At 35.3% G+C, this 14,156-nt stretch overlaps 1 protein-coding gene across 6 annotated transcripts in view; it reads right to left on the bottom strand.

The window, feature by feature from the left end:
- Gfrl (Glial cell line-derived neurotrophic family receptor-like) overlaps positions 1 to 14,156 on the bottom strand; it is a 97,667-nt gene that overhangs the window by 61,500 nt on the left and 22,011 nt on the right. For 5 of the 6 annotated variants that reach the window (XM_066285076.1, XM_066285078.1, XM_066285079.1 and 2 more), the window contains exons 1-2: positions 10,198 to 10,259; positions 1,426 to 1,665 (exon numbers count right to left, since the gene is read on the bottom strand). The exons of the other annotated variant lie outside the window; for it this stretch is intronic. In XM_066285076.1, coding sequence (XP_066141173.1) covers positions 1,426 to 1,582 — 157 coding nt within the window. In that variant the 5' untranslated portion in view covers positions 1,583 to 1,665; positions 10,198 to 10,259. Of the gene's footprint in view, positions 1 to 1,425; positions 1,666 to 10,197; positions 10,260 to 14,156 lie in introns of those variants that run through there. 6 annotated transcript variants of the gene reach the window in all.

Raw genomic sequence — 14,156 nt, 5'->3', positions numbered from 1 at the left:
AGAATCTCTGCAAAGCTGTACTGGAAGACCATCGTAGCGGACACGGTAGACATTTCAAAAAATACTGGACATCGCATTTTGACCGAACGATCGAATATAAGAAACTTGTGCGCAAGATGGATGCGGCGATTACTCAAAATTGAACAAAAACAGCGCCTTGAGGAGATTTCAAGGGAGTGTTGGGTAAAGTTTCGCAGCAATAAAGCCGAGTTTTTGCCACGATCCATAACCATGGATGAGCCATGGAAAAAGAACGAGTCCATCATTTCATATCTAAGATGAAAATGCAACCAAAACAGTGGACTCCGAAGGTAGAATCGGTTCTAAAAAAGGCGAAAATCGTTCAATTTGTCGCCTGTGATGGCGTTTCGATTTTCAGCAACCATCATCAACTTTACCCTTTCTTATGGGCGCCACCTCCAACGTTGACTTATTTAAATTCGGCTGTTTACTGATTACGATGATCTATCACATGTTGAGATTCAGTCTTGTGGTGTGATAGAAATTCCTAAAATCCTGTTTTTGCAAAGGATTTGATAGGATTTGTCTAAAATTAATTTCGTCCTAATTCTAAATTCTTGCTGGCGTTCCTGTGATAAGGCTTGAGCAGTTTTCTCTATAACTAAAATGAGCTCGAGCTTAGAAACATATTTGGAAGTGACAGACTAATTTAAACCTTTGGGAAGAACAAGAATTTCACTCTCAGAGAGGTTTTTGTCGGACAGATTTATTACTGTCCTAGCAGCTATATTGTTATTATCATTATTCAATGTTTGTTCGAACCCTTAAGTAAAAGACGAAAGTTATTCTCGGTGAGTTTTACTTGAAAAAGGTTCAAATGTTCAAATCGAAAAAAGGCGGATTGCTGCATAATAATGTTGAATAATAAATTTGTTTTACTACATCGCCACAAAACATAATTTGTTATCTACGTGACCGAGCTGAAAACGCAAATATGAATTGTTGTTAACTATCGTAGCATTCCAGAGTCACCTTCGACAAATAGACCAAAATAAACCCCAGCATTTAGAGACCATAAACAACAGAGCATTTATTAGTAAAATATGACTGTTTAAGCATAGGAACATGATACATCGTTTTAAAGGAAATTTAATTGTTCTTTTAACGCGTCTGCTGTAATACATCGGTGTTCTACATAAAAATATACTTTAGACAGGTTTAGTGCTCAACCATGAAAGTATTAATTTTAAGCCACCCTGCACAAGGTAGATAAACTTTTCCCACATGGGTAAAATTCGTGGATCTTTACGAAACAATCACCAAAAATTTCTGCTCTTTGAGGCCCACTGCAGTGGTCCACTACGGTTACCATCTTTCTGCTTCATCCCAACACGTTTCGAGGATACTCACACAAATATAACAAGTAATTGACAGTGATAATCATTTTTCCACTACTTTACTTACCAGGACGCGGTGCCAGAGACGTAAGCAACGTTCCGGTAGTGGACGTCGGCTCGGTAGTGGTCAAATCGCAACACTCTCGTTCGGGAAATTCACTACCGAGAGTCCAGCCAGTGAGGGCCAGTAGCCACAAAATTGTCCCAACACAAAACATACCCATCCACCGTGTTCGGGGTTTTTATGAAATTCACATCTCGTTGGGGACCGCTTATTGCTAAGAGCTGAGAGCTAAGAGATGCTGATCTGCGGAGAATGCAATTTCAACTACAAAAGCTCCACCTTTCAGTTTCGGATGATGAATTGAAAACGAGCTGCATTGTGTCACGGATAATCGTGGATAAGGTCTGTGATTTATTTCTGTTTTTGTCTAGGATTAATGCGACATTGGCCTGCAGTTTTCGCGATATTACAGCTAAAACTGAACTTTTGCAATAATTTTCTCTGAGAACTAGAATATGTCCAAATTGATGGAAATTCCCCATTAGTCACGTGTAAAAATATTTATAGAACTTCCCAAAAAAAATCCTATTCAACAAAATGCTTTTCTCGTGAATACACCGAGTGAATCACCTTATTACAATGCAGACTTTAAACCGGGGTCTTTAAACCCCTGATTAAATTTCCATGATGCTTTGTTACATATATTTACGTATAGATTGTTTAGGCAAACTGCCTCAATGAAGTACGTGCCCAAGGTATATAATCAATCACATGCAAAATATATTAAAGTATATTTTCATAATGCTTTCAGAATTGGCGCAAAGCATGCAACGGGGGCGCATTATTGGAGAGCGAACAAACAAAATATGCCCTAGAAAAACAAGTGTTTGTTAAACCTCCTTTTTGAGAAAGTTTTTAATGGAAAAGTTGGAAAGCGAGAGCTTCCTCGAAGATATCGCCATTAGATTTGATAAATTAAAGTTGAAATGTGTTTAAGTTAAATGATATTTGGTGTGATGAGTTTCGTTAGCAGTAAATGTTTTGAAAATTTATAAGAAGAAAAATTTCAAATCCCTTTATTAGGAATACGTGATCGTGGGAGATCTTATGTGAGATTCTGGATAATGTGACACGAAATCATGTGAAATTTGGAATTTTCCCGTTAAAATGGAATATGTGTTTCATTTTAGCTTGTGATTGTATTTGAAATTGGTTCGTGCAAATTTGCAACAGGCAGTAAAAGAACTTTGATTTAATTGATTAAAAGGCAAAATGTTACTCTTCCACTCGAATTGTTGTCCAGCCTGAGAAGAAATTTAATTACCGGACTTGTGACCCAAACAACTATTTCGTTACTTCATGTATTTCAACTCAACACAGTACTTAATCCTGCGAAAAATATTTCAAGTTTGAAATTTTCAGCGTTTAAGCAAAAACAGAGACAACGTATATAAGGTAAGACATAAAATATTAAAATTTAATTAGAGGAAGGGCACTGATTATCAGGAGCACTTACGCCCCTGTCTTAAGTAATATTACAGTCAGCAACATTTTCCATTCTTTCTGTTCCTTCTTCCTCAAAGAAATGAGGGTCATAATTAATAAAGTTGTGAATATCCTAAATATAATAGTGTCGTATTCTATTTGTGGCAAATTAGAGGAAAATTGATACACATTGAAATTGGTTACATGATTTGGCAATATCGCTGGTCACGGTTGTCAATGGTCGGTTTATTTCCAATTAAACGTTGTCTATTAGATTTCTCTAGCAATTATTGTCCGCAAATTATACTTTCACGAGTTCTCTTTGTCAATATATGAAATCAATCTATATCATTTAAACTTAATACGAAATATAATGCAGTTATTTCATTCGATTCCGTAACATAATCAAAATCTCCGCAGTGGAATAACCCGAAAACACCCATGCTGTCGTCTAGTCAAAGTTACGTTAGAAAATATTCATTCAGTGTGAAATTTAAAAAAAAACTAACTTTATAGAAACTAATATACAGAGTGTCTCAAATTCAGGCAGATAAAGACGTACGATTTTCGCAATCCCGTGCCAAATTTTCATCAAACGAAAATCAACAATAAGAGTAAATACGCCGCTGTTTTAGTGTGTACAAGGTGTTTGATAGAATAATGGAAAGGTTTCTTTCATCAAATAGGTTTGGCTTCGAAAAGATTTTCAAATATTGCTATTTTCCCCTTGAATTTTCAATAACTTTCTTCTTGCTTCTCCTGTTTTCATTAAACTAAAAAAAATAGTGCGAATTTACTTCTCACGTGCCCATCGAGTGAAGCTTTTGGAAAGAAAAACGCCATACAATGGCGCTGACAGCTCTAAAGAAACGCGGTTGAAACTGAGCGAACATACTGAGTTATATTAAAGCGTTACCGTTTAGAAGATAATTGTGAAATACGATTCCCAGGCTGCCAATTTAATGGAAATTTACGTTTCGGCAGAAAACCAATCGACGGTCAAAATATCTAATAACATACGGAATGTCCCACATAAAAAAAAAATTATCGCGGCTGAACCGGACGGTGCAGAAACAGACGAACCACGCCACTGGACTCTGCGGCGAAAACTGACCAAGCTCGCTTTCTATGGACGTTCAATTCCTTTTTTCGCTAAATGCATCGTAGCCATATATGAAGAGACTAGAAATAATTTTGAAATGATTTAATTGAGAAAGTATAAGTTTAACCTAACAAAGCAGAGCATGTAACCAATTTCCTAAGTAAAACTACCAAATCCGCAATGTAAATATATCGATCTAAAACAGTGTAGACCTCAAGTACACAATTGGGTATATTGTAATTATAGAAGCAGGTATATTCTCTTCGATAAAAGCCCCTCAGAGCGATTAAACTTTCCCCCAACGCAAAAAGGTTTCCATTATTTTAGCTTCGTGCTCATAAAGTTACCGGAGCAGAACTTCTCGAGGATTAATATAAAGTTACACAAGTTTAATAGTAAATTCAAAAGTATCTGCGGTTATATATCTTGTTAGGCAACAGGTTATGTTTCTAAACAGATTCCTTTTTATTTTCCTCATCTTCCCGTCTCTACTCGTTAAAGCAACTTCTCTTTCATGACAGCAAACCGGTCAGATTCCGTATAGCTGTACATATTTAATAGAAAACTTCATTCCCTACCTGTTTTATAGTAAAAATCAGATATTTCGTTTTTGATTAAAAATAGAAGTAGATAGAAAATAGAAAAGTGGAAAGACTAGGGGAGAGATATAATCATAATTGAATTTCTGTTACTATCTATGACTAAAAAAAAATCTACAAAAGTGTTTTATGTATATTATTAGTTTATGAAATTTTCCTTTAAATATAAATCGTGCAAGGAAAATTCCAAATAATTTTAGAGCATTATGCACTCATGCAATCTGCATCAGAAAAAGGCATTCGTGCACTAATTTCATTCATGCATATTACCCTAAAATTGTCGATAGAAGTTTCAATGCACTTGCTGTATTACCTTGGTCTGACTATTTCCTTCACGCATTAAAGTTACAGTGTAATTTTCACTGAATTTCAGCAACAATTGCACTTCTAGTCGAAAATTGCATTCGTTTGGTGTCTTAACAATGCTTTATTGTTTGCTAAGGCGAAATCTATCTAGGCAACCTCGCTTTCTATTCACATTTATTCCGATATTTGATGCCCAAAAATTTTTTTGCAATGTGAAATTTCAGAAAATCCCTCTTTGGATTTCTAACCTTAAAGGACCAAGCTTTTTGCGGCACTTTTCTTCTTATTTCCCTAAAAAGTGCCTTTTCATTAAATAACAGTAAAAATGCATTAAGCTATTTCTGGACGAGAAACCTTCAACCATCATTTTCACCAACTTTATTTGCACTTAACTTTTACTGTTGAGAATACATTAATCAGTGGTGGCGGCTCCTCTTTACGGTCAAGAGGCTAACAACCCTCCAAAAATTCTTCATAAACTACTAAAAACGCTGTCGCACGTTTTACATAAAAAAAATAATGCTAAAACACTTCCTTTATTAACCTAGTTTAATGGGGATTTTGAACACGTGCAGCATATTTCCCTACCGAACATATAGTTATCATAGAAGGTTCACTCAGTCGCGGCACATTGATCTAGTCAGATTAAAACAACGCACTGTCTTCACAATTCCGTGGCCAATTTGAGCTCACTCTTATCATCCGATTGCATGCTAAAGTAAATAAAGTTGCTGTTTTCGCTGCTGCCAGCGGGTGCACGAGGCAAGAGGTGTAGGCAGTCGTGTTATCAAGGACAAATTAGGTCATTTAGTCAAGTGAATTTCTTTTAAGGAGCACTACAAGTTTTTGCACGACGGAAAATGCTTTTAAATAGCAGTCATTAACCAGGTTCTCGGTCAACAGCCGCATCGTCACGTCGTCGACGTACGAGTTGTTTTCTACAGTGAACTATTTTCATTTTCATATTTAATTTTTATTTGGTTTTGTATCATGTGTTGTGCGTACACTAATCTGGTCATCTTAAGACGTAAATGAATTCAAGTTTTTGTTATTAGATCCACCATGGCTTTGTTCAATTCAGTCAGTAACAAAAAAAAAAAAAAAAATATATATATATATATATGATAAAATGGGGGAATACCAGATGTCGAGGTAATTTCTCCCACCCCAAAATGTTTTTAATCCACATGAAGAAACCGAACATAACGTTCATTATGATTTGGGAAGTGTTAAGAAAAGAAATGCAATTATTAAAAAATTACTATTGTATATTATCTCAATAACGACATGTTAAAATAGCATATTTTGCACCAAGACTGTTAAGTACCTCACGATGACCCGAACGTCAAGTTTAAACCCTAAAGTGCCCAGGACTGAGGGATCTAAAACGTGAGGCCCATAAGTATTTCGCAACTGCAGTGCATATACAAACGATTTCTTTCACTGCTAGATTTAACTGAATCTTACAAAATTACAATGGACCTGTCGCAATTATGCAGAAATTAAAAAATCAACGCGTCCTGAATCACAACTCAATGGTGACGTATCATTACATTAATTTCCATGGCAACCGTAATTAAAAGTACAATGGGGTGATGACGATTAGCTCACTAAGTAAATAATGAGCCGTTCACGTGCCATTATTAACCTGTTATACAACTGTTTTAGAAAAAAATGCGACAAAGCACAATGCTCTCTTTCATAGCTAGTTGCGGAAAGAAATATTTTTATACCTTGAAATGAACTAAATTATATTATCCACGTAATCTTATCCATCTTTAAATAATAGATTGGTACGAATGCCGTTATTTAGGAGTAATTTCGACATTATTACCTGGATAATAACGCCATGACGGGTATTACCCCCAAATAGCAGATAATTATATCTCTTATTTACAAAATATATGAGGAGTTACGGAAAAACAAAGGATCAAAGCAGGCAACAATGAAAATCAACAAAAGTTATCATTGAAAGGAATAATATTAGTTCCTGATTTTTTTCCGAACGAACAATGAAAAGAGGTAGGAAAAAGCAACCTTCTGAAATATTTACTTCTACTCTCAATAAAGTTATTTTCCTAACAAATGCTTGACTGCTTCATGCTGCAATCGCGTGCAAGAAAGTATTCCGCAAAAGTTAGGCACAATATTTTTCAACGACTAGGAGGATATTGCATTGTTACCGATTCAAAAATGAAATCGAAAGACTTTTTCCCACGTGTTCGCGCGCAACGATAAGGAAATGAGCTTATTTCCCACGCCTTCGCCCTGACATCCACAGCAACGAGGTCAAATAAACGGCCCGCCGGCAATTTTTGGACACAGCTACATCGAAATTTTGAAATTTTAAGCATTGAATAATATCACTTAGTGCCTGGCCTGTGACTCGGGTTCAATTCATTCACGGTCGTTACATAATATACTTTTCTCCATTCGCCTACGGGAAAGGGCACTCTTTGCGTTGTTACACAAAGTTGTACTTTCCGCACTGGCGTTGGGTAGAAGAGCTTTTTTGCGGATATTACTTTACAGTCACATTAACAGCTACTTCGTGGCACGAATCACTTGTGACATCTTTTCATCAAACAGAGTGTCTGACAAGATATTTTGAAGAAAATTAAAACATGAAGAAAAAGATGCAAAATGGGAATAACGGTTCAGATCGTTGTAAGCAAAAGGGGTAGCTAAGCAGATTTTTGGTGCGTTTTGGTGATTAACCCGTAACTAGTGTTTCATTGAAGATCTAAATGATACGGTGTGATATGAAGAACTTTTACCTTAGTTTTAAAAATAATTTTTTTGATGGTATTTCTACATTTTCACATATTCGTAAGGAGCGTAAATCTTCCGTTTCAAAGATGCATCATCAATTGATATTTAGTTTCAAGATGGCGCCATATTATTTCATGCCCTTAGCTACTCATCTTCCTTGTAAAATAAAGGTTTATTGCACCTTAATGGAAACGTGAACAATGCGAAATGTGGCATCGTTTGAAAAGAAACATTTCTTTGTTCCACTGGTTATTCCATTATTTTTAGTTTTTATAATTCGGTTTTTGTTAGTTTGTAAGTGGAAGAAGAGAGCCCCTGAACAATCTTAAATATTCACTTAGGCTCGTCTCACATTAGTCTGATCTTCAAAATTGAGTTTTAATTCATTTTTTTTAAGTGCTATTTGCTTCCTTGGACGGTAATTTTTAATTAGATTGGTAACGGTCGAATGTAAGTAAATTAAAATTTCCAGTTCCGATGACGTTCTATTGAAAGCTATCCGGGTCTGGTCTCGGAAGTAGCTAAGGCTGAAACATCGCCGATTGTTAGATTGAAGATGGGGACCTCTCTTAGACCTCCCTTCGCCAACTTGAACTCATTTATTTTACCGTTTTGCCAGCATGTGCACAAAAAATAATGGCCATAAGCTAAATATCATTTTATAAAAGCGTCGGTAGAATGTGAAAGTCATTTACATAGGAGGCAAACTATTATAATTAGCGCACTTTGAATGCGAAACATCAAAGAGAAATTACGGTTAAATTATTTATTAATAAAAAAGCTATAACGGCATCAAAGGAATGTAAATTATAAATATGCTGTTATTTGTTTCCGAATTAGAATTAATTTCGTGTATTTTTTAAGTGTTTTACGTAAGTAGCTGTCCAAAGAGCAACTGTCCTTTTACATCGGGGCTCAGTTCCATGTGACCCAATTCCCCAAGGGATAATGAAATTCGATTTTTCTGATGGCCTAATATTTATTGATAGCAGATGAATTTCGTAGAGAGGTCTGTGTGGTCCCGTTTGGTTCAAAGGAAAAATGTTGATTTAGTAGAATTCTGTAAAATTGCCGTTTAAAGTCTCAGTAAGCCACGTTGAAATGCCTTTGACTTTTAAAATTATGCCTTTGTACGAGTATTTCGCGGAGGAAAGTCGTATTATGTTGTCGATTTGTCAAGCAGCTTAACAAGATAAAAGGGAGGTTTCTGATAATCTCGAACAGGTTAAATGATTCAAAACTCATTTACAAATATTATTGATTTTTACAGGTCGACGGAAGAGATATAACGATAAAAAAAATGGAACAATTATTTTGAGCGCGCAAAAACAAGTGTTCTTAAGAAATCTCACAGAACTTCATATCAACAGTTCGCGAGATATTACGAAAGTTTATTACACACCATACGCACTACGTAAAATGCTTTTTTTCCTTCCATTTCAGCTGAACTTACCGCCTCACACGAATTCAAAAACCTTCTCTAAACTCTTCTAATGTGACTTCCTATGGTGACACAGCTGGAATCCAAATAAGGTCTACAGAATTAAATCCCGAATGACAATTATTTCGCTTGTATTTATAAATAGATCTAGTTGGTAAAATATAATAACGGAATTTCATCGTTATACCACTTAACGAGGATGAAACGATAAATCTAAATTTAAGTTCAAATGTCAGGAAACTCAATATCCCCCCCCTACACAAACATATCCAATATAACTTTCCTAGCTTCCACTATATTAGATAGTGTGACGGGTCAGAACTCAATAATGGTCAAATAAAACATCACGTCGGAAAGTCATTCCACTTTATGCCGTAAATAATAAATCAACTAACAATGATTGTCATATAAATTTAAATTGTATTGACGTAATGGATAGAGGCAGAATATAGTGCGATACGAAATATATAGAAAGATTGCAATATGCATTTCCTATGTTAATAAATTACGAACTTAATACTAGAGATAGTTTAAGCCAATAACTCACGAAACCCCCATCAATTTAACCTTATCGGCGTCCACTAGGCCAAATTTTATTAAATTTGTTATCCCGACCCAGATTCAATAACCGTAATTGTAGCGGTTAAACATATTACTGCCGACGATGAACACTTGAGCGTCATACTTCATTAAATTGTGGCACTCTGCCACATTATTTACCAAGTATTCGCCGAAGCTCAATTATGAGGTTATATAACAGTTGAATATATCCACGTGGACCTTAAATAATATACTAATGGTCGGGCATAAGCTCCAAGAGATAATCGCTTATTACAACTTGTGAGTCATACTTCATGGGATTATGCAAATGAAAGCGATATCGCAGAAATAAATCAGGAATCCTGTCCATCTATTTCAATTGATGCAGCTGACTCTATAAATAACTTACAATCGTACTCTATTGGATTATGCATCCTGACATGTAAATATTGGAACTGCACGTAGCAGCTAACTCGCAAGCCATATAAGGTTGAAAATATTATCCGAACATGCAGCTCGTTGATCTAGACTAAAAGGAGGTGCTAAGGGACTTGAGGGTGACCTTGATGGAATAAGGGAAAAAATCATACCTTGATTCGCGCCACTCGAAACACGCGGTGAAGAGTTGACGAGCACGTTTCGCGTTCGAGCGCGATGGAACTAAATGAGGGTCGAATCGGCGGAAGTATTGCGCCCTACGCCATGGCGCCGCCACGAGGTCGATGGCGCCGTCCTCGAACAGCCGGTGCACGATGGGCCATATGACCGTCCCGTCTGGCAGAAATGGAAATATCCAGGTAAAGAAACTTTCCAAGACTGGACGATAAGTCGTTTGTTTGCATTGTTGTCCAATCATTCTAGTATGTTACTTCGATGACATATTTTATTTTCGATATCGAATTCGATTCTATTTCAAGATCGTTTTTCTGACAAGCGAAAAAAATTATTTCTTTTAACGACTCCAACTACAGGGTGCCCGGCATGGGGTTAACATTTCATTTTGTCAACAATAATCAACCAAATTTTTTTTTAAATACGGCACTGGTAAGTTTTACGACCATTTGGGGATGGAATTGACGAGGTAAAACATTGAAAATGTGGAGAATTATGGATGCAGAGAGAGTTATGGCAGACCCACTAAAGGTTGTCGGTGGAGGGACTTCTAAGTGTGAGTTCGAGGAAAAGGTACGTTAAATTTTAAATGTTCAGGAGACCTTTATTCCCGATCCAAGCATAGAAGTGCTTTCAGTTCTAGTGACAATTAAATCGTATCCTTTGAAATATCACCTTACTCTGAATAGAGAATGGTATTTACAATATTATGTATCGTAACTTTCACAACAGTCTCAAAATATAATACTGACAGCTTATGTCCACGGCTCTAAAATAATATGAGAATATCATATCTGTTTGTAAACACTGATAAGACCTATTAATCCCTATAGTGAAACAAATGCTATCGTGCGTGATAGAATGTATTCTCTCACGCTTCATTAATAATAAACACGAAAAAACCCAAGGCTCTGTAAATATATGTCTCTCTCTCTGGAATCGCCCCCAAATAAAATTCCCGTATGCATAACGGCCGCCAAAATATTAAGTAGGTCTTAAATATTATGTCTCAGCCTTGGGGTTGGAGTTTGGGCGCGGCAACATGGTGATGTGCCAACAATCTTAAAATTATTCAGTTTTAATGATTTAAAGCTATAAGTAAGTAAAATATTGTATACGCATATAATGGGCATTATCCTTTCATAAGAACTGCTCCATGGACGATGGTAGCATTCATTGCAAGCTCGTCCATTAAAATACAATTTTTAAATGAATGGAATGAAATGCTGACTTTTACTGCATTAAACAACGATTTCATTAAGCTTAAAAGCGGTAATTAAGGATTCGAGTAGTCCAAATATCTAGATATATTTACTTCCAGAAATGCACGTAATTGGAGTGCAACATATTTGATGGTTTTCCTTATATTGATCTTCTGGACAAACATTTTAAATATTTATAACTATAATTTTGTATAATTTGTTTTAACGTTAGGTGTTTATTAATTCCTATAGTGCTACAAATACTATAGATCCTAAATAAGGAGTCCATTCAGAAGGTCTTAAATTTCAGCTTTGCAAATGGCTACAATAATGACACAGTAGTGTTCATTAATTGTTGTTCCCCCGTTTGAATTATTAAGGGAAATCAAAAAGCACAAAAGGAATATTATGAAAACTAATACATAAATAATTCCTTGGAATAATTATTTACTAAAGTTCTGGGAGGAGCCAGAAGGGTATTTAATGGATATTCCCTATCGAACTTAAGTTTAGCCCATATTATTTAAGAGGAGTCTCATACTCGGAAATAACCTCCAGTTAGTGTCCATTCCAGCTCATCTGGTAATACGTGGTATTAAAAAGACTGTACTTAACCATCCCGTAAGTTAATTTAGCATTACGACACGTGTTCTGCACTGTTTAGAAGTGAATCATTGAGAAAGAACTCTTCCTGCTTCCTAATATTCCAAGGTTATCTTTCTGGGAAAAACCGAACCCGATCTAGATGTTTTTTTCAATATTTACCTAGCGGGCTTATACCAAGAGCAAATATTTGATGTAACGGGATTTAAAATATAACAGCAGAAAGGAACCTTATTTCTGTACGCTTATAATAAAAATAATAAAAAATATATTATGAACTGATGCTAAAAAACCTTGTCTCTTTCCCTCACAATTTCGCTCCACTGTGCGTTCTTCGTCCTAGAACAGCCGGCACTCGCGCAATCCCCCGATCTTGAAACTTACCCCCAGCTGGACTTTCCACTTTAAAATGCATCAAAACTTTGCTTACCCGACGACTCTGCATTCAGCGTCTTACGGCAAGGGCAAAAGGCTAAAGTGAGCTTTAACTCTTAAGTGTTTGAAATCGCCAACCATGCTGTACGCATTAATTTTCCTACAGAGTTTCTAATAGGGATTTGAATTTGGAAAGAAGTGATATAAAAGTCAGAAAATGCACCAGAATGACTTGAAATTTTGAAAATCCTAAGATGTAGATTTTGAAATATTCCTTAATAAATAACTGCGGTATCAGAAGTTAGTTCTACAATATTGATGCAAGAGAATGCGATAGGGAGAAAAGTCATGATACGCAAAGGTAATATTTATTGGAGATGGTCCATATTTCATAGAAATTCACGCAGTTTATCATATCAGGCCCACTGTATACTGTGTTTGAATAAAGTAAAAAAAAGAGTAATCGCGGTTTTTTCATAGCTCTTTTCACTACTTCTGTCCAGTGCGTTTTTCATCGTTAGTTAAGAAAACAAACACTTTCTTCATGCTTAGAATCCGAAATTTCATGCCAATTTATAGAGAAATTTGGAAAAAATCAACGTAAACTGCTTTCATTTTAAGGGACTATTCTCTACACAAGAGAAGGGTTTTCTTCACCATTTTAGCTAATAGTGTCAAGTTGATTTATAGAGAGGGGATCGATTTGTAGAGAAGAAACCCATAATCCTAAACAAATATTATTGTACTGAACAGTTTTTCTCGCAAGAAGACTTGCAATTTCGACATGATTTGTAGAGGGTCCGTTTTCTAGAGAAATAAACCTAAAAAAGAATTATGGAACTGAAGAGTTTTATTCACAAGAAGAATGTGTTCTTCCAACGGAAAAACATAAAAGATTAGATGGGTTTTCTTAGCTCCTTGGAATTGAAATTTTGTTTGCTAAGAAGAGTAGAGCAGTGTTACTTTCAGGCTTTTGATTTGAAATTTGATGGAAATTTACACAAGAAACAAAATAGAACTAGGCTGCGAAAAAAAGAGGATTTTCTTAAAAAAAAAACGCTTTTTTTCACCATTTTGACTTAAAATTTCTAACTGAATGATAAAGACGTTGGGCAACGCAATAAACGAATCCAAATTAACTTGAAGGAAATTGACTATTTTGTTCTTTTTGCAAATAAAAAGGTTCCTTTTGATTTGTAGAGAAGCTGATGAAAGAGTCTAATTTACGTTGTTCAAAATAAAAGGTTTTCTTCACTATTTCAAAGTGAAATGTCTACCTGATTTTTAAATTAATTGGGTAATTAGAGAGACCATTCTAAAATAACTTAAGGAAAATTTATGAAATATGGTGTGTGAAGCTAAAAAACCATCCTTCATATGTGAAAAACGGAGCAATTTTTCTATATAAAGTAACTTAACAATATGTTCTTGATTTGTTTAACTACTCATATAATGGTTAAAAGTAATTAAAAAAAAAATTTCATCTAAAATTACATATTGGTGCTATGAGTACAAAATTTTGCCTAACCACTAATGGGGACTGAATTCCATTTTAATTACATTTTAATTATTAAAGGAAACGTAAAACATTGCCAACATTTCACAATTTCTGCAAAATTCATTATTATTCATGCATTATTAACACGCTTGCTTTTATCGTTCCCACATAAAGTAAAAAAAAACTAGAATTATGTCTGCCATCTCACGGAATACTCCAGAAATTAGTTTTAAACAAAACTGGATGGTTATCGACCCAC

The sequence above is a fragment of the Euwallacea fornicatus genome, chromosome 8 (genome assembly GCF_040115645.1).
Source record: "Euwallacea fornicatus isolate EFF26 chromosome 8, ASM4011564v1, whole genome shotgun sequence".
Taxonomy (NCBI): domain Eukaryota; kingdom Metazoa; phylum Arthropoda; class Insecta; order Coleoptera; family Curculionidae; genus Euwallacea; species Euwallacea fornicatus.
This window is presented reverse-complemented; position numbering and strand designations above follow the sequence as displayed.